The sequence below is a fragment of the Emys orbicularis genome, chromosome 6 (assembly GCF_028017835.1).
Source record: "Emys orbicularis isolate rEmyOrb1 chromosome 6, rEmyOrb1.hap1, whole genome shotgun sequence".
NCBI classification, from domain to species: domain Eukaryota; kingdom Metazoa; phylum Chordata; order Testudines; family Emydidae; genus Emys; species Emys orbicularis.
In genome coordinates, this window is record NC_088688.1 from 4969222 (window position 1) to 4993466 (window position 24245).

General features: G+C 48.5%; 1 protein-coding gene across 1 annotated transcript; it reads left to right on the plus strand.

Annotated features, from left to right (window-relative positions):
- The first annotated feature begins 18632 nt into the window (after positions 1 to 18632).
- On the plus strand, positions 18633 to 20669 carry MYORG (myogenesis regulating glycosidase (putative)). The gene has a single exon (XM_065407065.1). It carries the CDS (start codon positions 18633 to 18635, stop codon positions 20667 to 20669), a length of 2037 nt encoding a protein of 678 aa, XP_065263137.1.
- Positions 20670 to 24245: the final 3576 nt, after the last annotated feature.

Below are 24245 nucleotides of genomic sequence, written 5' to 3' on the forward strand. Positions count from 1 at the left end.
AAAAAAGGGTATATGTGGAGGCAGGAGGGAAAATAACATTTCCCTGCGTTCTCTGCAGTTCCCTGCTAAGGGAAACTCACTAGCAACTGGCCTAAAAATAGGTAAATCTGACCATTTACACCCAATTTTTGTACTTCGCTCATTCTTGGTCAATGGCAGTACTGCCAACCCCAAGCATTCAAAAATTATGAGATTTGCTTCAATCTTATTACACTTAAATGTCATCATAATTTGGGCTGTTTTTCTTTCTGGTTTGAGCCTCTTGGAGTCCTGTTTTCAAGTTTTGCTCCGCAATCAGGAGGGCTTGAACTAACTAGGTCAGTGAAATTTGAAATTCTCAAATAGCATCTCTGCGGGAGGTAGGGGCGTAAGAAAAACCATGAGACTCCTGATAAAATGCTGGGAGTTGGCAACAACACTGCCCATGGCATTTATTGGAGAAAAGCATAATCTGTCTTTGAAACTCAGTTTTAATAACTCTGAGTGCTGTTAGGAACTCAAATAAGGAAGTCATATATTATATATACATTTACAGCTGGCAATTTCCCTTCAAGTTCTGCCCTTGCAGAGTTGACTCCTTACATAACTGATCAAGTGTCTGGGCATGACTGTAATGTAAAAAGACATTCCAAACTTGATCAAATCATATAATAGCCTGTATAGAGGTGCAAGATTAGACTATAAAGTTCACATTAATTCCTATGATATGGGTGGACTTTTTGGTGGTTGTATGGAGAGAACTCTGCCGAGTTTCAATATGTAGTCTGTGCAGATCTATTAGCGTGCCAGCAGAGACATGGAAGGACAGGGCGTTTGGATGGGCCTCTACAGGACATGGCTGCTGGCTTTCGTGTCTTTATTTAGCACTGAGTACGTTGTCCCTGTTTAGTAACTGGCCGACACCATGGCAAGTGCTTATTTCCCATACACCCAAAGCTGCCACAAGCTCCTTATTGCCAACTTCTAGAGCTCAAACTAAATCAGGAGTCGGGTCCCAAAATCGTAAAAAATTTTAAAAACACTTCTCTTGAGTTGCCTTCTGATTTTTGAGCCTTTGGGGGCTTCCCCCCCCCCCCCGCATGTTTTTCTTCAAACCCATGAGAGCTAGATTTGTTTGTTGTTGTTGTTGTTGTTTTAATGAAAGCTGAGATTCTCACTTAACCACATGACTGCGGGAGCTGGGGCTTTACCCAAAATACCCAATACCGCAAGAGCTGGCAACGCATACTGTCATTTAGATTCTCATTATGTACGGGAAAGGAGAAGAGAATAAATCAAGTCTTCATGGGAGTGCATGAGCCGTGTGACCTTCCGGAACATGCTGTGTCAGCTTTGCCTTGCAAAATGGCAGCTTGTCTCCAAGAAGCTGTCTGTCTGAAGAAACTTAAAGGTGCAGTACCCTGAAAATAAGCTAATGTCACAATAGGCCGGTGCAAAGGAACCCGTCTCTCCTCTCTTCCCAATACGTGTTCTCTGCTGGTACTGGTATCCGCTATAGTCTTGCCTGGGATTCTGCCAGTACATAGCAGTTGAGCACACCCGCTTAATCAGTGATCAGAAAGATGAGACGCTGCCCAGCCCAGTGAAGTGGAATCTTAGCCGGGCTTATTTTTAAACTGGTTTAAAATATGCAGACATAGAAATGTGGAGACAGGGTCACCACTAGGCCCAGCAACTTACAGGGAGGTTTTTAAAGGGTGGGTACCAAGCTGCGTGGCTCATGCTACAGTTTCATGGGGAGAGTGAGATGTTGCCAGGACCCTTGTGGCCAAAATAGCAGGTGGAGGTGGCTAGCGCAGCCTGGATCCTGGTACTGCTGTGCGAGGGAGTCCAGCATGCATGCAGGAGGCGAGGTGAGGCTATGCCAGAAAGGCTGGGGCAATCTGTATGGGGCTGTGGGCTCTGGCATGGAAGCGCCATCTGGAAAGGAGGCGTTTCTGTAGAATGCACGAAGCAGCCGCTACTTGGCTGTCGCCCGGAAACCAGCATCAGAACCACTCTCACCAGAAAATTGCTGACTCCCCTGCGGCTGGGAGGGGAGGGAGGGAGTGCCTGCCTCCTGCACCTGCTTCCTGGGAGATGCCAACAGGTGCTCTATTGGCAAAAGGAGCCATGACTTCTTCCTCTACTCCAGCAGCTGGGCAAGGTGAAAAGCTCTCTTCTGAGGCACCAAGCCACCAATGAGCTAATTTGTCTGGCTTGGTGACTTTGGCAGCTGTAGACCCTGGGAGGGAGATGGTGGAGTCTCCTTCCTTAGAGGTTTTTAAGATCAGGCTTGACAAAGCCCTGGCTGGGATGATTTAGTTGGGAATTGGTCCTGCTTTGAGCAGGGGGTGGGACTAGATGACCTCCTGAGGTCCCTTCCAACCCTGATATTCTATGATTCTATGATTCTGGAGGGTACTGGACCTCCGGTACTGGACCCTTCTCCCCCACAACGTTCCTGCTGGATAGGGAGTCTTGGTCAGCTGATAAACCAGGGCCTAACCTGGTGCGAATATAATCAGGATTGTTGCAGGTAACTTGGAGAGGCTCTGTGCTGATCAGTCTGTGAAGTTGTACTAGACGGTGCTTGTGGGAAATCAAAAGGTCCAAGTGTGATTCACTGGCTTGGTCCAAACAATTACGTCTCCCTCTAGTGCCTGGCCCCAGTTTGATAGTTATTCACAGTTAACGAGCTACTCCTTTACTTCAGGTGGCTGTGGCTCTTAGCTTTGAGGCTGAGGTCCTCCCGTCGTCCCTGCTAAACATCGTGACCCTAGCAGAGGTGAGCACGTGTGCAATTGAGAAGATCGGAATAATAGCTTACCGACTTAGGGTCCTTTTGGCTCTTGCAAATCTGTGCTTCAGCTCCCAGGCAACATTTCTTATGCAGCAGATTATCTCATCACTTAAGGTGAAAATCACAAGGCTTACGTTTGGAGCACTTAAGTGGTGCAGACTTTTCGGGGCTGGTCCTCTGCACTGGGATCATTTAACCTGAATTAACTGGCATGAGCTTTTACTGTTTCAAACTTCTGGACTTTTGAGAGCTGGCAGTAAACTCTGTGGAGTTCACTTGTTGTTGAAGCTTTGTGTAGCTTAAGTGAAACTATTGCTACATAGTCCTGGGATGGAATTCTTGCTTGCCTCACTGGTGTGTTGTGTTAATAAAAAAAAAAAAAAAAAAAAAAGTTCTTTCTATGCAGAAGAGATCTGTCTCCTGAGCAGTTTAGACCTGATTTATCCTACCTTGCTGATAAAGACAAATTGCATGTTTGAAATGTCTCTTTAAAATGACCTAATTACAAAACTACTGTGAAGCTAGTGCTGCTGCTGTGGTTATTCTGGTTCCTATTAATCAAAGAAGTATCAATTTTTCTGTCCTGTGAAAAAATCTTGAGATTTCTGAATTATTTTTTTGTCCCAAGTACGGGTGAAAAGCCAAAACTTTTCACAAAACAAAATTAGCAAAACTTGATTTCAGCTTGAGCAAAACATTTTTGTTTGAATAAATTCAAAATGTTTCATTTTGATTTCAACCCTTCTTTAAAAAATTGTATAAGTACATTTGAAACAAAACTCAAATCTTTGTCTGAAAATGGAAAAATCAGATGACACGTTTTTAAAAAAAAAAAATTGAAAAAAGTTTCACATTAAATTTTATCAAATACAATTTTGCAAAATACGTTGGCATTTTCCAAAGAAAACTATTCTGATTAAAAATTTCCAACGAGCTCTAGGTCGATCCCACTTCAGGCAGAAGAAATCTAGTCCAGGTCTTACCTGTGACCACAGGGCCGGCTCTACTGTTTTTGCCACCCCAAGCAGCGCGCCGAATTGCCGCCGCGGATAGCGGGGGCAGTCCGTGTGCCATTAGGGCGGCACGCGCGTTTCCGCGGCGGCGGCAGCAATTCGGCGGCAGCTTCAGCCGGAAGCTGCCGCCGAATTGCCGCCGCGGGCAGCTGAACATAGAAGCTGCCACCAAATTGCCGCCGCCGCGGAAACACACGTGCCGCCCTAACGGCACACGGACTGCCCCCGCTGTCCACTGCGGCAATTCGGCGCGCTGCTTGGGGTGGCAAAAACACACAGACTGCTGCCCCTTGCAGATTGCAGCCCCAAGCACCTGCTTGGAAGGCTGGTGCCTGGAGCCAGCCCTGGGTGACCAGTAGATACAAAGTGTTGGCTAAGATCAGACAAATATAAAGCACGTATTTGATCTGTGACAGAAATACATCAGTCAGGAAGGCTTTGTGTAGGTTTTCGTATGTGTTTGTTTTGTTTTGATCCAGTCAAAAATAAATGGGTGTTATGCAATCGTTGGAGACTAAACTAAACTCTGTGGCAGTATCAAAGCAAACTGTGATGGCACATAAACTGCGTCCCAGTAGACAGTATCTGACTTGTTTGCAAAAGTCTGTTCTTGTTTTCTTCCATACACAGAGCAATGCTATACTTGGTCTAAATGGCTCTTTCGAGAATAAGGAAACAAGGCTACTTCTGGGAAGATTATGTTCTTTTTAAATCTTCCCAGAGAGAGAGGGCACCCCACAGTGTTCAAGACTCTTTAGTAGGTCACGGGTAGGGGGTAAATGGCAGTTGTGTTGCTGTTTGTGGCATTCCAAAATAACGTTAGAAGCACCCGCTGCTTGGATGCAAAGGCCAGAATTCTCAAAAATAGGAGGCTAACTCCAGGCTTCCTAACGGATGGGAGCTACTGGGCACTCGGCACTCTTAGAAAATCAGGATATGAGCATCTCCGTTCAAGGAACTAGACAAAAGGTTACAAATGCCAGGATGCAGAGAGACTCTTGCAATGTTAAAACACGTGTTCTCCAAAACAGATGATTGTTGTATAGGGTGGGCTCCGCAAAAGCCCTCAGCGTTGGTCTTACTCTGCTCCCAGTGATGTTGATGGTAAGGCAGTGCTCCATATGCTTGGCCACTTTCATAGTGCCATCTATGTAGATTTCAAACTCCTCCTCCAGAGGTAGTGTACGTTTTTGGCCTAACAAACACTGCTGCCGTCGGGTTTGTGTGGCCAAATCTCCCTGCATTGCATTAGGCACTTTCCCTTCGGAGTGCTACTCCATGTGTGCTTGAAGTTTGTTTTGCAGGTGCCCACATCTGGTGACAGCAAATGTAGTGTGAAGGTAATTTGGAAAATGCTGTGTAAATGCTTACGACAAATGTCTTCACCCCGGCTACCACTATTGTCCTCTCTAGTAGGTTAGAAGTGAACTGAAATATAAAGTAAGTTGCCCAGACCTGTGCTATTTTGAAAACCAGGCAAGACTGAGTTTAAACTCATCCCACCTCTTCCCCAAAAAACTTCCTGGTCACAAGACACACTGTGTAAAGCACATGAGCTCTCGGGCTTTGGTAGTTACATCCATGCTCTATTGCCGACATTTGTTGCGAGTATCCCAAGGATCTATTAACATGAGAGCTGGGTTAATAGCATGAACCCACATGGATCAACCAAGGGTTGTGGTGGATTCTCTGTCACTGACCATTTTTAAATCAACGCTGGATGTTTTTTCTAAAAGATCTGCTCTAGGGATTATTTTGGGGCAGTTCTCTGTCCTGTGTGATACAGGAAGTCAGATTAGATAATCACGATGGTCCCTTCTGGCTTTGGAATCTATGAAATCCATGCCTAAGGCCTGCAAAGATAATTACCTCTTGCATCTGTCTTGAGTGTAAAGTTTTCTTATTGTTACCACCTTCTCCCACAGTGACTGGCCAGCCAACTGGAGTTAAAAGCAGTGCCACACTTGGGTTAAGGGTTTGTGTGTGTGGATGGTGTGGCAGATATGGCAATATCCTGGATAAACCTTACTGAATTAAGTTTAAGTATCTTAGGAGTTCATTGTATTTAAAAATGCAAATGTTTATATGTTACCGGGGGATTGTATGTAATTTATTTAAGGGGAAGACAGGACTAAGGTAAACCCTGGGAAGTGTAATGAGCTTCAAAGGACTCTTAAAATAACAAGCCAGACAAGACTGAACTTTCAGTTGAGTGGCTGTCCTAGGAAATACTTAGGAAAAGGAGAATGCAAATTACCCACTGTGACACTCTGTACCTCAGAATGGCACCCTGTAACCCCCACATTCATCATTTCTATATTGTGATATTTCATACAAAGCATGTCGTGTGAGATATCATATGAAAGGTCATGATCTGCTGAAACCCATTGTTCTGTCCAAATATGTATATCATTAGTGCGTATGAAGTTGAGATTTTGCTGTATGATTGTTCCTGAAATATGCTGTAAGTTTGCTAGTTACATACAAAAGACCCGACCCAGGAGGGTGCTCCATGACTATTCATCAGCAGGGGGGTTATAATCAAGGGATTTACAATTCAATGACAGCTGCCCGAGTCCACACAACGAGGGTTTACTTGATCACTGTAACTCAGCAAAGTTCACAGGGACATGTCTGGGCATGTGTCTCTCAGGAATATGGATTGAGGGTATAAAATAAGGAACAGTTGCAGCATGTCTTTGCCTTTCTCGTCCCCCACCTATGCTGGAAGCAACTGGAATGCCAAAAAGATGAAGGTCATTTGAGGAGACTGGTCCAGGCTTAAGGGGAAACCTGTGTATTAAGAACAGTTCACCGGCCACAGGCCTTGTTGGAGTGATCTTTGGTATGCTCATTATAATGCGTGAAGCTTCTGTTATCATTTTTAATGAGTTTTCTCAGTAACGCTTTCACTTTAAGAATAAATGTACTTGCTTAGAAAGAGCTGTGTGGTAACTTATAACTCTGGCAATCACACTGTTCTCTTACGAGGAGAAAAGTACAGCAGGCCAGCTTAGGCAACCTGATTGTGCTGGGGAATTCCCAGTGCAGACAAGGAACTGTGCAGCCTAGAAATACCATGATTGATATATGCAGGTCTCCACGTAAGAGAGGTGAGAGCTGGGGAGCCAGAAGCCTGGGAGGGGGGTCCTGGCTGGACCCTGAAGGGGGAATACAGGTGCAGTTACCCTGAATTGTGACAGATGGAACTAGAGTTAACTCTACAGTGAAGACAGGTCATAGTTAAGGCTACATTTTAGTCTCGGGTATTTTTAATAAAAGTCATGGACAGGCAGGGGTGAAAGTGAGCCGGTACCGGCCTGTATGCCGCCCACGTTAAAGTGCTGCCGCAGCAGCGGCCAGAGCCCCAGGCCTTTTTAAATCCCCGCCGGAGCCCCAGGCAGCACGCATGGGTTGGCTGGAGGAGGCTGACCCCCCAGCTCCGCCCAAGGGCCCGCCCCTTCCATCTCAGGCCCCGCCCTTTCCGGGGGCCAGAGCTGGCCCCCATACCCATAGGCGCTGACTCCATGGGTGCTCCGGGGCTGGAGCACCCATGGGGAAAAATTGGTGGGTGCGGAGCACCCACTGGCAGCTCCCCATCCCAGCTCACCTCTGCCTCCGCTCCACCTCCTCCCCTGAGCGGGCTGCCGCGTCCTGATTCTCCCCTCTCCCTCCCAGCACTTGCGCCGCGAAACAGCTGTTTTGCGCGGCAAGCCTGGGAGGGAGGGGGGAGGAGGAGGAACGCAGCACACTTGGGGAAGAGGCAGGGCCAGGGTGGGGATTTTGGGAGGGATCCAGTAGGGGCAGGGGGGGAGTCAGGGCGTTGTTGGGCGGGCGCGAGTTTTTGTTGGCACCTGTGCCCATACCGGTAAGAATTTATTACTTTCATTCCTGTGGACAGGTGACGGGCAGTAAACAAAAATTCACAGCCCATGACCTATCCATGACTTTTACTATATATCCCTAACTAAAACTTGGGCCAGGGGGCCGCAGGTGCTCTGGGGGGGATAATCCGGGGACACCCCGGGTGCTGGGGGTGTGGCCCAGGGGAGCCAGGCAGCGGTGCCACGTGGCCTGGGACCAGTGCTGGTGCTGGGGCAGGGTGGGGGCAGGCAGCGGCACGAGCCCCAGGGCCCCTGCTGGTGCTGGGGGAGGGAGGCCGGACAGCGGCGCGCGGCTCAGGACCCCTGCTGGTGCTGGGGGGGGAGAGGGGGCTGACAGGCTCCCTACTTGGCTCTGACCGGCAAGTCTCCCTAGGGGGAGGGGCGACTGGGGGGGCTCCGCACGTTGCTCCTGCTACAAACACCAGCTCCGCAGCTCCCATTGGCTGGGAACCGCAGCCAATAGGAGCTTCGGGGGCGGCGCCTGCAGACGTGGGCAAGCCCCTTGGCCCCTCCGCCTAGGAGCTGCAAGGACATGCCGGTGGGAGCCCCCCACCGATGTAAGCACCACTCCTGCACCCCAACACCCTGCCCCAGCCCTGAGCACCCTTTCAAACCCAAACTGCTGCTGGCCCAGGGGCTACAAAAGTCACGGAATCCGTGACTTCCGTGACAGACACGCAGCCTTAGTCATAATTTGTGGGAGGCTTATGAGACACTTTAAAGTCATTATATTTGGATAAAAAGAAAGACACACACACACACACACACACACACAGAGCCCAGGGCGGGACAATGGTTGTTTTTGCTGATGAGTGCTAGTGACCCTACCAAAGGCTTTTTCCAATGGGCAAAAGCCCATCTATGCTGCTCCTGCTCATGGCTCTGCTCCAGCCAGTTATGTTCTATTCAGCAGCAGACAAGTGAGGGTTATTATAATCTCATTTTGAGGCATGGATATGCCAAGATCCTAGCGGCTTTCACTTGGCCGCCAGCTTGCTTGGCTCAGCTAGGAGGTGTAGGACTAGAAAGCGCAAAGCAAGAACAGGAGAGGGAGCACAGAGGACAAGAGAACCTTAGAAGGCAGCACAAGAATGGCAAGAGACAAGAGCACCAGGAAAAAGAGGCCCCATTGAAACAGAGCAGCCAACTGTTTACGTGCCTAATGGTCAAGCATCTGCCTATATATTTCTCTCCCTCTCTGTATCCCTCTGTCTCTTTGCAAATCTCATCTGAGAAGATCTTTCTGTGACCATTAGAGTTAATCACAATGTTTTCCAACAAAGAGGAGTTTGGGTGGGTGGGTGGGTTTTTTTTGTTTTTTGTTTTTTTTATTATAATTTTTTTTTTTTAAGTTTTGTAATTAACAAAATTGGAAGTTTTCACAAGATTTCAGTTTTTGTTAAAACATTTTTTGAAGAAAATCCAAAGGGGTGAGTTTGTTTAGTTTTGGTCAGAAAAATCCAACATTCCCCATCTCACTTCACCCCCGCGGGAGTGGGGGGATGTAAAGTCAGAGAATGTTCTTTGCTTCCCTGAGCCGGGAATAACGTTTTTCAATTGAAAACTTCAGAAAAGACGCACTTATTTTTTGGAAGTTACTTGTGAAATATACTTTCCCCTCTCCACCAGCTCTACTGAATAAATGGTGTTTGGAATGATTTCTGGAGAGGTAAAGAATTAGTGGACAGTACTCGCTGCATGCTAGCCTACAGAACTGTATTTCTATTACTGTTTCCCTCAACAACTTCTCCCATGCCCTGGTTCTCTACTAACCTGCCCCTCGTGGGCGGCGTGTTTGAGAGGCCAGGGAAGGCTAAGCCTCTCCAAAAAAGGCTGGCCATGCAGGGGGGAAGGGCGGCAGATGCGGCGCCGGTCACCCCTCCAGAGGCATCACGGCCCACCGCTGCCTTTGGAGCACCGGAAGTGAAGCTCCATAGAAGTGGAGCGGGGGGCCACCAATGCCCAGACCATGGCGTTGCCCGCACTTTGCTCCGCCCCTTTCCCTGAGGCCCCAGCGTCGCTCCACCTCTTCCCGGCCCCACTCCGCCTCTTCCCCTGAGGCCTCCCCCGCCCACCTGCCCTCTGCCCTGCCCCACCCCTGCTCAGCCTTCCCCCCCCCCAAGGCCCCGCCACTCGCTCCTCTCTGCCTCCCCCACCTCCCCCATCATGGCAGCCCCCCCGTTCCAGGAAGGAAGTGGAGAGGAGCGAGCAGCGGGCGGGGAGCCTCAGAGGAGGGGGCAGAGAAGGGGCGGGGCGAAGGGAAAAGGTGCAAACAGGAGACAGACTGAGTCCAAACCAAAAGGCCTCCTGATACCTCAAGGACTGTGTTAATATCATGCCTGGTAAACAAGAAAAGTGGAACCAGAACGTAACCAAAATTGGTGTGTTGGAAACTAGGCCTAACAGGCGGACAAAATCATGAGGGGATGGGCTATTCCACCCATCACTCTTTTTGTGGGTCCTTTAAAGAAAGAGACTTTAGAGGAGAAAAATTAGCAAGTTTCAGCATCGTGGCTGCCACCCCCACCATCTCCCCGGACCTTCTTTGTCCTAATCCTGAGAGATTCCCTGACCAGACCGAGCCAGAGAGAGGGACCCAGACATCATCGCCACCTCTACTGGCTTCATCTGAATCCTAAACACCACCTGGGCTGAAATGGGATCAAACTGTAACAGCAACACCAGCCCATCTCAACTAACTTATTTTTCCCCAACAAGGACAAGTTATGGCAATCTCTGATACATCTGAGAATCTGTCAAACAAGGTGGTGTTTTTTTGGTTTTTTTTGCTCCCTTCTAAAAAACTCCCCCCAACTAAAGGGAAGAGAAGTTGTTAAAATGAAAGCCTCATTTAATGCCTTACATTTCAAAGGCTTTCATTGTTTGTCCTTCTTTTCTTTATTTTTAATACAAGGTTAAAAGGATGTTTCCTGGTGTGTTTGCCATGGTGCTAAGCAGGCAGAGATCTCTGTGTACCAAACCTTGTTTGACACTGTCTAATGTTACACAGTGACTGGGTTATGTTACCACTTATTCTATCTAAATGAATACAACAGCTCTAACATCTTTGATGTTTACAGCAGGCTTTTGAAATTCAGCAGGGTTTTGCCCTTGTGAGTCTATTGCATAGCATCCCACCTGCTTTTCCTTAGCTCCAGCGCCTACAGGGAGTTCTGCCTCCAACATAGATGCTCAGAGCTCTCCTATTCTGAGTCAAGAGGTTCCAGCCTGACCCTATGGTTTTGCTTCCAAGGTGAGCCCCAGCTCAGTTGAACAAGTAGGCCCCAAGTTCCAGGGATAAAATCCTGGCCCCATTAAAATCAGCAGGAGCTTTGCCCTTAACTTCAGTAGGGACAAAATTTCATCCCAGTAATGTCGTGCTTGCGATAACTTGGATTGAGTGCATCTACGTGGATTTTCACAGCTCACCGTGCTCTCGTCTGTGGGCGTCCCATATAGATAGGCAATGAGGAATTCCTTCAGTCGTCATCATCATCATCATCAGTTCTGGCTTTCATTATTAACTCCTTCACAGCCAGCCTGAAGAAAATTGCACTTCATCAATTTGGTCCTCATGTGTTTGAGGGGAGAAGTGTTGCCTAATGGCTAGAGGAAGTGCCTATGAGCCCAGACCCCGAGTTTTATTTCCCACTCTGCCACTGACCTGCTGTGTGACTTTGGACAAGTCATTTCCCCTTCCCGTGCCTCAGTTTCCCCATCTCTAAAATGGGATGAACACAAACGTATCCATCTTCAAGGGAGGTAGAGACTGCAAAATGGTCAGACGACTTAACTGAGAAAACAGAACACAGCTGCAGTTTGCAAGGACAGCCCTTCAGGAAATATTATTTCCAACAAGAAATGAAAGAGTGAATAAAGAACTACTGAGCCTGGAGTTCTAACTAGTTCTATCCTCCTGGGCGGATCCCAGCCCTCCCAAGCAGAGAGTTTATAGCCTATCCTGCACTGAGCTCAAGTTAAACCCTTGGGCACCAGAGGCCAGGTAGTGGCCTGTCTGAGGCTGAATTTGTGTTTATAGATTTCGGAGATGCTCAAAAGATTTTAAAACCGCAAAGGCTGCAGGAGACAGTGTCACAGTAGATTTTTATCTCTTTCCATGGCACGCCTCCCTGCAGTTATCTAAGCCCCTCATAATTATTAATGGATTATGTGAGGTAGGAAAATTTTAACTCTGTTTTCAGAAGGGAAACTGAGGCCCAGGGGAGCTTAAATGACTTGTCCAAGGTCACCCAGGTAGCCAGTTCAACCCGCCTAGCCTGGTTCTGTCCACTATGCTATCCTCCCTCCCATGCGGCCCTTTCATAGACTCATAGACTTTAAGGTCAGAAGGGACCATTATGATCATCTAGTCTGACCTCCCGCATGATGCAGGCCACAAAAGCTGACCCACCCACTCCTGGAATAATTCTCTCCCTTGACTCAGCTGTTGAAGTCCCCAAATCATGATTTAAAGACTTCAAGTCGCAGAGAATCCTCCATACATTCTGTGTATGTCCCATTTCCCCCTGCTTATGGGCTGTGATCCCATCTCCCTGTAACATTAGCAATGCAGTCACGTAGGCACTGCCAGCTCATGGAAAACAATAAGAACACTACTGCACAGAGATGCTGTGAGTCAGCAGCGACTGAGAGCTGAGAAGCAGCAAGAGGGAAACTGAACGATTCAGGAACTGGAGGGAACCTGAGGTTTGAGAGAAAGTGAAGGGATATGACTGCTATTCGGAGACAGAATGAAGGGAAAAACACCTGTGAAGTCTGGACTGGACAAATCTCTTCACCCCTCAGTCAGAGGCCTTTAGCTTTCTAGCCTTTTAGTTGCTTTAAATAATGGGATTGTTGTGGAATTAAGGGGTGATTAGCCCATGTGAGCGATAGGTTTAATTAAGTGAGCTGTACAGCAGCCAAATTCCACAGAGCCCTGGGTTCCCTCATTCCAGGGCTCGAGGATGATGGTAAGTGGAAAGCGGCTTTGCATCTTCAGGTGGTTGCACTTCAGTCTCTGCAGTTTAACCCCTGAATTGCTTATTCTGCAGGTAGTCAGGATGGGATGCTGTTCGCTACAGCATTGCACACCTGATTAGGACCCCACTCCTAGTGGGTCCTGGTCATTGTAGGCTGGGGCCTTAGGAGAGTAACCTAGGGATTTCTCTGTTCCCTCTGAAGCAGCAAACATTGCAGTGCAGAATTTATGTTCCCCGCAGAATTTTATTTTTTCCCCTTCAGAATTTGTGATCTCCCACTGTTAGTCCCATTCAAGGCGGGGCTTGGGCTGTCAGCCCCACACATGGCAGCCTGAGCCCGGGGGCTGACAGTGGGAGCCCCACCGTGCACGGGGCTGACAGCCCAAGCCCCAGTTGCGCAGCAGAATTTTAAAATATTCTGCGCAAAAAATAATAATTTTGGGGGCATAGAATTCCCCCGGGAGTAAACTTGCTATTTCTTCCTGCTGGAGTGTTGGTGCCAAGGATTACAGAGTGGCTTTTAGCATCAGAAGTTAGCTGCGTGTGTGCTGTTGTTCATGTAAGCTCAAGGGCATGCAGGGTGCTTTACAGGAGTACTTTTTTTCTATGCGATGATAAGAATTCTGTCCGGAAGAGAATATTGTCCTAGGCCCTAATCCTGCAGGCAGGCAGAAAGTTGCACACATGGGTAGTCCTATGAAGTCAATGCTAGAGAGTTAAAAACATGCTTGCAAAGTCAGATCATGGAGTTAGATATTCACGTTTCACCACAAGTCCTGTTGGTTCTAGTTTTAAGACAGAAAACTTTGGTTTTCCAACAAGTGTTCTAGCAAAGGCTTGGGTGTTGTGAGCAGAAGCTGAGGTGATTAGCAAGGGAATGATAGTTGAAAAGAGGGAGCAGATTTTTAGCAAGGCCTTGAACAAAAGCAAAGATTTCTGGTATTTTGATTGATGAGGGAACTCAATGCCTAGGTAGCGGCATGGAAAGTGAGACATGAGTCTTTATTAACCAATAGAATTGGTTGTTTTATTTGTTTAAGCAAAACTGAAATTCTGTATTTTGATATAAAAATGGAAACTAAACACTTGTTTGTTGGTTAAAAATTATGTTGCTTCGGGGGGGGGGGGGGTTAACAAAAAGTGTTTGGGTTTCTGGTTTTCCGTTGATACCAGAAAATTTGGGGGGAGTTCTGATTTTTCCTGAAAAAGTCAAAACCTGATCTATTAAACTGATTGTAACAATCAGTAGTGGCTTGGTCACCACCTGGTACCTCTCCCCCCCATCTCCTTCCCAAAGTATTGCTTCCTCCCATGCTTTAATCTATGCACAGTAGTATAAAATGCTAGCATCATTTGGTGTGATATCAAAACTGATAATAGTGCAGACTTCACAGCAGTGGATTTCATGGAGTTTCTGGCACGTCTTCCCCTTTTAGGGTAATGGTTTTGTTTGTTGTTGTAGGTTGATTTGTTTCAGGGTGTTTTTGTTGTTGAATAGGGTTTATTGAATAGAAGGGGTAGGGGTCAGTGTTGCCGTTTCATTCAGTGGTGGAAAAACTGTTTCCAAGAGGAAGATTTTGCAGAGTTTCCTAGAGATGGTCAGACCCTGAATTCACCTGATCTCCTCTGGAAGTTGATTCTACAGCTGATTCCCTGGGCTAATCCCCATCCTCTTAACTGTAACCCTTATGGGGTATGTCAGGCTATAATTAAGGCTTCGAATCTTTCACGGAGATCACGGATTCCGTGACTTTCCAGCACCTCCGTGATTTCTGTAGCGGCGGGTGCGGCTGACCCCAGGACTGCCCGAGCAGCTGGGGTGGCCCTGGGGCCAGCCACATCCGCCGCTGCTCCAGCGGCCCCAAGCAACTGGTCCCGGGCACTGCCCCGGAGCAGCGGTCCGGGAGCAGCAGCGGTGCCCCAGGCCACCCCCGCCCGGAGGAGCAGCGGCGGCGGCGGGGCCACAGGCTGCCCCTCCCCCCAGGAGCAGCGGCGGCAGGATCCCGGGCCACCCCCCACCTCCAGGAGCAGCAGCAGCCGGTGGAGCACCGCCCCACTCCCATCAGCAGGTAAGATTTAGTTAGGGGTATTTTTAATAAAAGTCACAGATAGGTCACGGGCCGTGACTTTTTGGTTATTGACCGTGACCTGTCCGTGACTTCTACTAAAAATACCCATGACTAAATCGTAGCCTTAGCTATAATGCAGAGGAATCACACAAAGCGTTGCTTTCTTCTATCTCTGAACAAGGAGCTTTGTTAGAATAAGGAGCACAGAGGAGAGACAAGGTGGGTGAGGAAATACCTTTTATTGAACCAACTTCTGTAACCCGTAAGGGTTACAGTTACGAGGTTGGGGATTAGCTAACCTCCAACAAAAAGTGCTCACTCGTGAAATCGGTAGCCCCTTTTTGTCCTATGATTACGGGGGTGTTAACTGGCCACTTCACCTAGAATGATCCCTTAGAATATGTGCATCTGCTAAACTACCTGTTCGACCTTGTATGTGGCTGTGACACTGAGTGCCTTTCCCAGACCTGAGGAAGAGCTCTGTGTAACTCGACAGCTTGTCTCTCTCCAGAAATTGGTCCAATAAAAGATATCACCTCACCCACCTTGTCTCTCTAATATCCTGGGACTCTCTAATATCCAACATGGCTACGACACCGCACACAATGCGGGACACAGTGTTAGCACAAGGTTATCCTTCCTCTGTTTCACTGTGTAGAGCTTCTGCCTAGAATCTTGCCACATCCTCCCTGGCTTCCTGGTACAGCTTTAATACGTATCCTTGTAGTGCATGCAGAATTCTTGCTTTCAATTGCAGGATTGTCACTAGGGCTTGTAATCATTGCTGTCCCTCCGTAGGCGTTGAAGGCATGTAACAGAGGGGCTCCCATTATTTCCATGAGCAAGCACTTTGAAACAAGGGAAAAAGCAATTATTTCCCCTTATTCTTAAAAAAAAAAAAAATAATCAGCCCAAGAATCTGCATTTGCTCTTTGTGTATCGGCAACATAACCACCCCATCAGCCTCAAACATGAGAGCAGCAAATCCATATCCTCCAGTTAAGGCCCATTCAAACCTTTCTAGTAGGCAGCAGTGTTTGCTGCAGAAGACCTGGCACGTCTCTCTTTGCTTTAATGAGACACTGGCAGCTGTGAGCGATGGGATATTAGAGTGACAAGGTGTCAGTAGGATTTGTCACATTAGAGGACCACAGTCCCAGTTCAAATGAACCTTCTGGTGGCTAAACAGCTAATATAAAGGCTCAGACTTGTGCAATTGGTGTCATAAAAATGCTACTCACAAAGCAGCTGCAAATAAAAGCAACAGATCCAGCCAGGGGTCCACCCTGTCTGGAAACCGAACCCTTTACTCTAAATCATTCATATTAAGGCAGTACCTAGGAATCTTAATCAAGCAGCAGGACTCCAGAGTGCTAAGTATTGTACAGATATGTAACAGACAGCAGCAGTCCACGCCCCACAGAACTTAAGCTGCATTAGACAGAATGCAAGAGATGGGTGAGAGGGAATCGGCCAGCGCTTGAGTTAGCACAATTTGTCAGCTGCCAGTCCAGCCACTCTGTGCAGTTTGAGTGGTATTTCACAGTGAGGCTGTTCTCACTCGAGCTAGATTAACTCTACAGTTGTTAATTGAGTGAAGATAACTTGAGTTAACTCTGTGGCGAAGACTTAGACCAGGGTGAGCAAACTTTTTTTGGCCTGAGGGCCACATCAGGGTTGCAAAACTGTATGGAGGGCCGGGTAGGGAAGGTTGTGCCTCCCCAAACAGCCTGGTCCCTGCCCCCTATCCGCCCCCTCCCACTTCCCGCCCCCTGACTACCCCCCTCAGAATCCCCGACCCATCCAACCCCCCCTGCTCCTCGTCCCCTGACCGCCCCCTCCCTGCTCCCTGTCCCCTGACTGCCCCAACCCCTATCCACACCCTTGCCCCCTGACAGGCCCCCCGGGACTCCCACACCTATCCAACCCCCCCATTCCCCATCCCCTGACTGCCCCCCCAAACCTCCGCCCCATCCCCCTGCTCCCTGTCCCCTAACTGCCCCTGGCCACCCCCTGCCCCTTATCCAACCCCCCCCCTTACCATGCCGCTCAGAGTGGCAGAAGCTCGCAGCCCCGCCGCCCGGCGGGAGCCACCTGTGCTGCCCGCACGGCGGCGTTGCTGCAGGGGGACGGGACAGCAGGGGAGGGGCCAGGCAGGATGGTCTCGCGGGCCGGATGTGGCCCGCGGGCCGTAGTTTGCCCACCTCTGACTTAGACATAGATAAAATTAAGTTTGGTTGCTTGGAGATCATCACCTGGTTACTCTTCTGTGGCTATTAATTAGCACTCCCCAATAAAGGTGTGTAAAGCTTTTCAGTTTAGCCTCTAGTCTTAGGCAAGCTAATGCCTTAATCCAGACTTTTAAAACTAGAAAGGCCTAGTGCCATGTTTCTCTGAATACCATCTTCCCTTCAACACACATGCAGTCTGGCTACCGCTAAATGAAAATCGGAATTTCTGTTTCACAGGAAATTCTGGCATTTCAACATTTAATCCCAAACTGGATGGAATCATTGAATGAAAAAAAATTGATATTTCAATGAAAAGTTATGAATCAAAAATCTTTGGTAATGTTTTGACAATTTTTGGTACAAAAATTGTCGGTAATGTTTTTGGTAAATGTTTTGACAGTCCCGAATTGAAAGATTGTTTTGGACTGTTAAACAGAATGAAAATGCTTCTTTTTGAGTCAGTTTGACATGAAAACTGCATCTGCCTTTGGCAGTGTCCCCAAATGTTTTACCTCATGTCCCCCCAGGGCTGGGAAGTGTGGCCACGATTGGGGCTGGGGCCACAACTGGGAGCAGGGTCAGGGCCGGGGGCCAAGACTGGGGCTGGAGTCGCAGCCAAGCCGGGAACCTGAGGTTGAGACCTAGGCCGGCCGCAGCTGGGGGCGGGGCTGGGAGCAGGAGTGGAGCTGGGGCCGCAGCTGGAAGGAAGCTGAGGCCAAGCCGGTAGCCAGGGCCGCAGCGAGTTGCAGAGCCGCAGCTGGGCCGGCAGCCGGGGCTGGGCCAGGGGACAGGGCTGGGGGCAGGGCCAAGAGCAGAGCTGGGGGCAGAGCCGGGCTGGGGGCGCTCCCTCCCTGCCCCCCGTGGGGGCTGGCCCAGACCCCGCCATGACCCCCCCATACCCAAACATTCCTCCGCACCCCCACAGTTTGGGGACCATTGCTGTAGCCAGTAGGAGCAGAAGCAGCCAACGCAGGGACCTTGGGACATTCAGCACATTTTCTAAAGTTTTGACGGGACTTCCTCTGCCCTGTGCTGATTGGCTGTTTGCTCATCCTTTCTGCCTCTCACAGAGTCTTTTCACCTCTACTTCACTCCACATCTACCCTCTTACCCTCTTCTCCCCAGCCCTGTCCCCCTTTCCCTTCAGTGTCCCCTCTCCATGCCCTTTGCTTTCCACTTAGCTGATCCCCCTCCTAACTAAACACATACACACACTCGCACACTCTCTCTCTCTCTCTCTCTCTGTGGCACTAACATGCCATTTGCTTCCATCACGTTGTTCACTCTGCCTGGATGGTTCTACTCCTTCGCCACCCTGTCTCCCTTGTCCTGAAGAGCTAACAATCTAAACAGACAGGGGCTGCCTGCTACTCCATTTGTACAGCGCCTGGCGTAAACGGGCCCCATTATTGCTTGGTCTCTATGTTCTACTGTAATATATTTGACTTAGAGGATGCTTACACGTATTTTTCCCCATTCTGTTTCAGACACCACTGTTCAGGAGTTGAAGGGATCTGGAGAAGAAATGACAGCTGCATACACCACTGTTCCTTTCCTTTATTTGAGAGCCTGACAAGAACTCTACCAAAAGTAACTAACCGTTTTTGGCTTTGTGTAAAATCAGCCGTCTTGTTGTTGTTTAGGAGTGAGTGCTTCAGAAAGAATAGCATCATGTACACATTCCTGCCTGAAAGCTTCAACCCAGTGAAGCCGAAGCCGTCCAAGGAGCTGAAGCCAATGATCGGTGCAGTACTTGTCGGGCTCATCTTGTTCATTTCGGCAGTGGTGGCTTGGTGCTACTACACGGCGTCTCTCAGGAAGGCGGAGCGGCTAAAGACGGAATTAATGGACCTGAGGAAGGATGGGTTCATCATCAAAAACCACAACGGGGAGGTGGTCTTCAGACTGGCCTTCCAGTCGGGCACCCTCGACCTGGAGTCCTGCTCGAAAGAAGGGGAAATTTTAACCTGCACCAGGTCGGACAGAGGGAAGCTGAATTTCTTCATTCAGACGGTCAAGCCCAAGGACACGGTGATGTGCTACCGTGTCCGCTGGGAGGAGTTTGTGGTGGACACGGTGGTCGAGCACACCATGTTTTGGGAGGACGCTCACTGGTACGGGGGCTGTGAAATGAGCGTCCAGCACTGGCCAATCAGACTCCCAGGGTACCAGGAGCCCATGCCCTTTGTGACGAGCGACGTGTATTCCTTCCGGGGCAGCTTTGGAGGCATCTTGGAAAGGTACTGGCTGTCCTCGAAAGCGGCGGCTATAAAGATCAACGACTCGGTGCCCTTCCACCTGGGGTTTAACGCCAGTGAACGGTCGCTCTTCTTTCAAGCCAGGTATAAGGATTCTCCCTACAAACCTCCCCTTGGGCAGCAGCCTTTCCCGGAGCTGAGCTACCGTGTCTGCGTTGGCTCGGATGTGACCTCCATTCACAAATACATGGTGCGCAGGTACTTTAACAAGCCTTCTAAGATCCCATCAGAAAACGCCTTCCGGTACCCCATCTGGTCTACATGGGCTCTGTACAAAAATGATATTGACCAGGACAAGCTGTTGCGTTTTGCAGAAAAGATTAAAAAGTACCGGTTTAATTGCAGCCATATTGAAATCGACGACACCTACACACAGACTTATGGCGACTTCGACTTTGATCCGGTAAAGTTCCCTAATGTGACAGAAATGTTCAAAACGCTGAAAGAAGAAGGATTTAAAGTTACCCTGTGGACACATCCCTTTATAAACTACAATTCCTCCAATTTTGGAGTGGGGATAGAGCGGCAGCTCTTTATCAAGGAGCCGACGGGGAAACTGCCCGCGATGGTGAAGTGGTGGAACGGCATTGGCGCCATATTGGATTTTACCAATCCCACAGCCAGGGAGTGGTTTCAGAGCCACCTGAAACAACTGCGGTCGAAGTACGGCATAGCGTCCTTTAAATTTGACGCTGGTGAGGTAAGCTACCTTCCAAAGCAGTTCAGCACCTTCAGGCCCTTGTCGGATCCCAGCATCTGGTCCAGACGGTACACGGAAATGGCCATTCCGTTCTATGAGCTCGCCGAAGTGAGGGTCGGCTACCAGTCCCAAAACATCTCGTGCTTCTTCCGCATCATCGATCGCGACTCAGTTTGGGGATATGAGCTTGGCCTCAAGTCCCTGATCCCTACCGTGCTCACCATTAGCATGCTGGGATACCCTTTCATTTCAGCTGACATGATTGGTGGGAATATTTTCCCCAACAAGACAGAAGGTGCTGTTGAAATCCCGGACCAGGAGCTATACATCCGCTGGCTGGAGCTGTCAGCCTTCATGCCCTCCATGCAGTTCTCCATTCCCCCCTGGCTCTATGACAAGGAAGTGATTGAGATTGCACAGAAGTTCACAGAGCTGCATGAGTCCCTGGTTGCCCCTCTCCTGTTGGAACTGGCTGGAGAGGTCACCGACACGGGAGACCCCATCATACGGCCCATCTGGTGGATTTCTCCCAGTGATGAATTCGCTCACAAGATCGACTCCCAGTTCCTCATTGGGGACACCCTCATGGTGGCCCCTGTCCTGGAGCTGGGCAAGCAAGAGCGAGATGTGTACCTCCCGGCCGGCAAATGGCGCAGTTACAAAGGGGAGCTGTTTGAGAAGACCCCAGTCCTGTTAACAGACTATCCCGTTGACTTGGACGAAGTTGCTTATTTCCTCTGGGTATCTTAACAGACTCCTCCATCCGCTCTAATCTTTGTGATAACCATGCCTTACTTTAGGATCTTAAAACAAATAACAATTCTAAATGCACCGTACATTTCTTTCGGGGGGGTGGTGGTGCTGGAGGGGAATGGGAAATTAACAGGACTTTGTTTGTTTTTTAAATACCCTATATCTTGTCCATAAGAGATGCTCCAGTTTGGGCTGTGGTATCTATAAATGCAGAAGGGATAATAGCATCACAAGATGCATACAGGAAGGCAAGGCCTTTTCAAATCTCTGAGCTCAAGAGGGAAAAGCAACCCTTGGTTTTTAGCTGGGCAGCATGTGGGTTGTTTTTTATTATTATTATTATTTTATTTCTCCTTTAGAAACATGGCCCCTGGGGGGCCTACAATATTTGCCTTAGGCCCCCCTCTTCTAGGTGCAGCCTATGAATCCAAATCCCATAGTGCAATGCTCCATCTTGATCTCAATGAAAGGCTGTGTGCTTCAACAGGGAGCAGTGCATGCTGGGGCCTGTAGTTTCTGGGCCACGCCTCTCCCCAAAGCAGGTGCAGCTGCAATCTGCTGTTTTAATGCAAATGAAATGCAGTCTTGGAGTTGTTGCAAGTTGCCAAGATGGTCTGCAGCTGAACAAAGGGAGGACTGCCCTGATCCCAGGGGTGAAAGCAATGTTGGAAGGGAACAAGGAATGACTCGAACACGGGAAGCAATGGGTTACTACAGCACAACCAGCCTTACATTTTATAATGTGGCAAATATTATTTTCAAATGACTTTTTTAAGAGGATAAATCTAGCTATATATTTTATTCCTTAGTCCAGCATTGGACTGGACCTCAAATGCCCAACCCCCCCATCTCTCTCGAGTACCAGGCTGGCCAGGCTATTCGACTTACCTGCAAGTATTTTAACTGTATGTTACTTACCTGGGCAGGCTGCATTAGTCCGTCCTAGCCCGTTGCTAATATCTACTGGAAGGGTCTCCTCCTAGAGCACTGACTCTGCTGTTAACACTGTTCCCCATTGAGCAACAACATTTGTACTGTGTATTTTCTTTCAAGGGAGTCAAATGGATTTCTTTGTTACACACCTACCCTGCAGATACTTCTCTTTCCCCTTTGAAAGATGTGCTTGCAGCTATTTGTCAGAGGAATTGCCAGAAGCAAAATAACCTCTCAAAAGGTGCATGTGACACTCCCCAGAGACTGCAGGTGCCTGCCCGCCGCGCACAAACGGATCCACCAGGTTTGCTGCCGACCAACGTCTCCATATGAAAAGCAATGATGTTTGCACTGAACAGGGCTGTGTCGATGGGGCTTTTTCATCCTTTCCAAGGAAAGGTTATGGTATTCATAGTCCAATTAAGCTAGTATTGCATGGCAGGCTCTTTTAACTGTCTCAATTTTGTCTAAAGTTTCTTGGACCAGTTTTTCTTTGTTTGTTGCTATTTTTAAAAAGCCCAACGCTCACTAGCTCTCACGCAGGCATCTAAATGAAGTGGCTCAGTGGAAGCCGTTGAGTGCTGAGCACTTTGGAAAACTGGGCCCCATGTAATTTACTGTCATGCTAGAAGTAGGAAATCTGAAGTTTTGCCCCGAAGGTAAAATGCAATTCTAACCTACCTGTGAGTGTGTGTTACCCATTGTCCTCTGCACCTGAGCCATAGAGGATGTGAGTCTACCGCTGCCCCTCCTACGAAGCCAATCTCTCTATCTCAAGCTGCAGAGACTTGTGGTGTTTGCTCTGGAAGTCCCCGGTTCAGTGCCTGGGGTTGGCTGAGATAGCAGTCACTGTCGTCCTAGGGGCTTGATCTTGCACCATTGAAGTCAATGGGAGTGATGCCTCTGAGTTCATTCTTAGCAGGATTTGGCCCTGGGACTGCAAGGCAAGGATAGAGCTGAGTTGCTGCTGGTGAATTCCAGCAGCCACCCAATTCTAGTCTCCTATCAGGGAAGATGCAGGTGCAAGCGAATGCCATGTGCTCTGTCTCTAATTCAAGTGGTTTGAGCTTAAATGTGCAAAGTAGGTGCTCGGCCTGAGCTCATCCCGAAGGCTACATTAGCAACTTGCTCTTGCAAAGTTTGGATGCCCCAGGTTAGACCCACTCCTTCATGGTGCGACTTGAAATGTAACAAACTGATTTGAGCACTGAAAATATGTCAAGACTATGTCTTGGAGGACTCCTGACTGTGCCTCATTTTCAACTCTTGTGGGGGTTTTTTCCTTTGGTTAGATGTATTCATAGTTTTGGGGAAAGATTCTTGGGAGGGCGGCTTTGCTACAGCCTCTGGATAAGATCAGAGATCCTGAGTACAGGGCAAATTGACCACAGCAGCCTTGCACCATTAAAATTTTGGCATCTGCTAGCATGGGGTTTTGCTATATTGACTGGTGAAATGAGCCAACCCTCCCTTTATCCGAGAGGACTGACAGACATGACAGTGCCCCTACAAAACAGCTGTCTTCAGTGCAGAAAAGCTGGGGTATGGGTGCGGGAGGGAATCCTGAAGAGGGAGAACATGCCTGGCTCTGCTTTCAGTGTGAGCTTGAAGACTTCAGCTGCACAAATCTCTGTTCCAGAGGTTCCAGTTGGCCGGGGAACTCTTCAATGAAAAGTTTTCATGGGTGGTGGCAGGAAACATTTGAACCTCTCCATAAGATTGTTGCACTTTTTGTTTCCTGCCACCGTTGAAGCAATGGGGTTGCAGAAATGCAACAGAAGGTAGAACCAAGGCCTCTGTGTCATTGGATACCTGAATTAACCACAGGCTGCTCCCAAAGGTAGAACACCCAGAATTAACTAGCAGCTGGAATTCCAGGGTGCTTTGTAACTGCCTCTTCGTTGTGTAGAGGTTGACTAGGGAGTGAGAATGTGAGCAATAGTATGTCAAGTCTCTGTTTAATGGAACTGGATCCTTGTGGTTGTGCAAAGACGGTATTAGATGCTTAATTGGGCCACTGTTGTGAAGGCTACAAAGGAACTTAACCAGAAAACTCATCACGGCTTAGATACATCCAAGTTTCCTATAGACACATCCTCCCCTTCAAAGGAAAGAATTTTATTATTGAAAGTTGAACTATTTAATTTAACTGTTTAGGAAGAAACGTTAGTAACGTGAGCATCCTTATTTCTCCACCAAATGCCACAGCGGCTGGGAGACAAAGTGAAACAGCTGCTAGGAAACTACAGAAGAAACGGTTAAACCTGTGTCGCACGCAGCTGGACCGCAGCACAAATACATCCCCAGGTTCTGTGGCAACCTCCGTCCTGTGCAAAACTGGTGTTGAGAGGAGCCTCAGCATTGCTATGTAGAATTCGTTTAGCAGCCTGCCTTCTCCTACCACTGCAACAAAATGGGAAGTCGCTCAGCTCCTTAATGACACTGAGCAACCTGATGGGGGCCAAAAAGGTGTCTGTCTTGAAGTTCCACTTCCCTGCTCTGAACTAGGAGGGACTGGGGGAATGGATTGATCTGGATCCTCTCCGAATGCAAGTGTTCCACACTAGAATGTCCTGGGCTTGAATTCTACTTACTGTACCACTAAAAGGGATGAAGTGACCCAGATTGTTCTAGGCTTGT

Coding starts and splice junctions, on each gene's coding strand:
- MYORG (XM_065407065.1), top strand. CDS start 18,633: ATGTACACATTCCTGCCTGAAAGCTTCAACCCAGTGAAGCCGAAGCCG.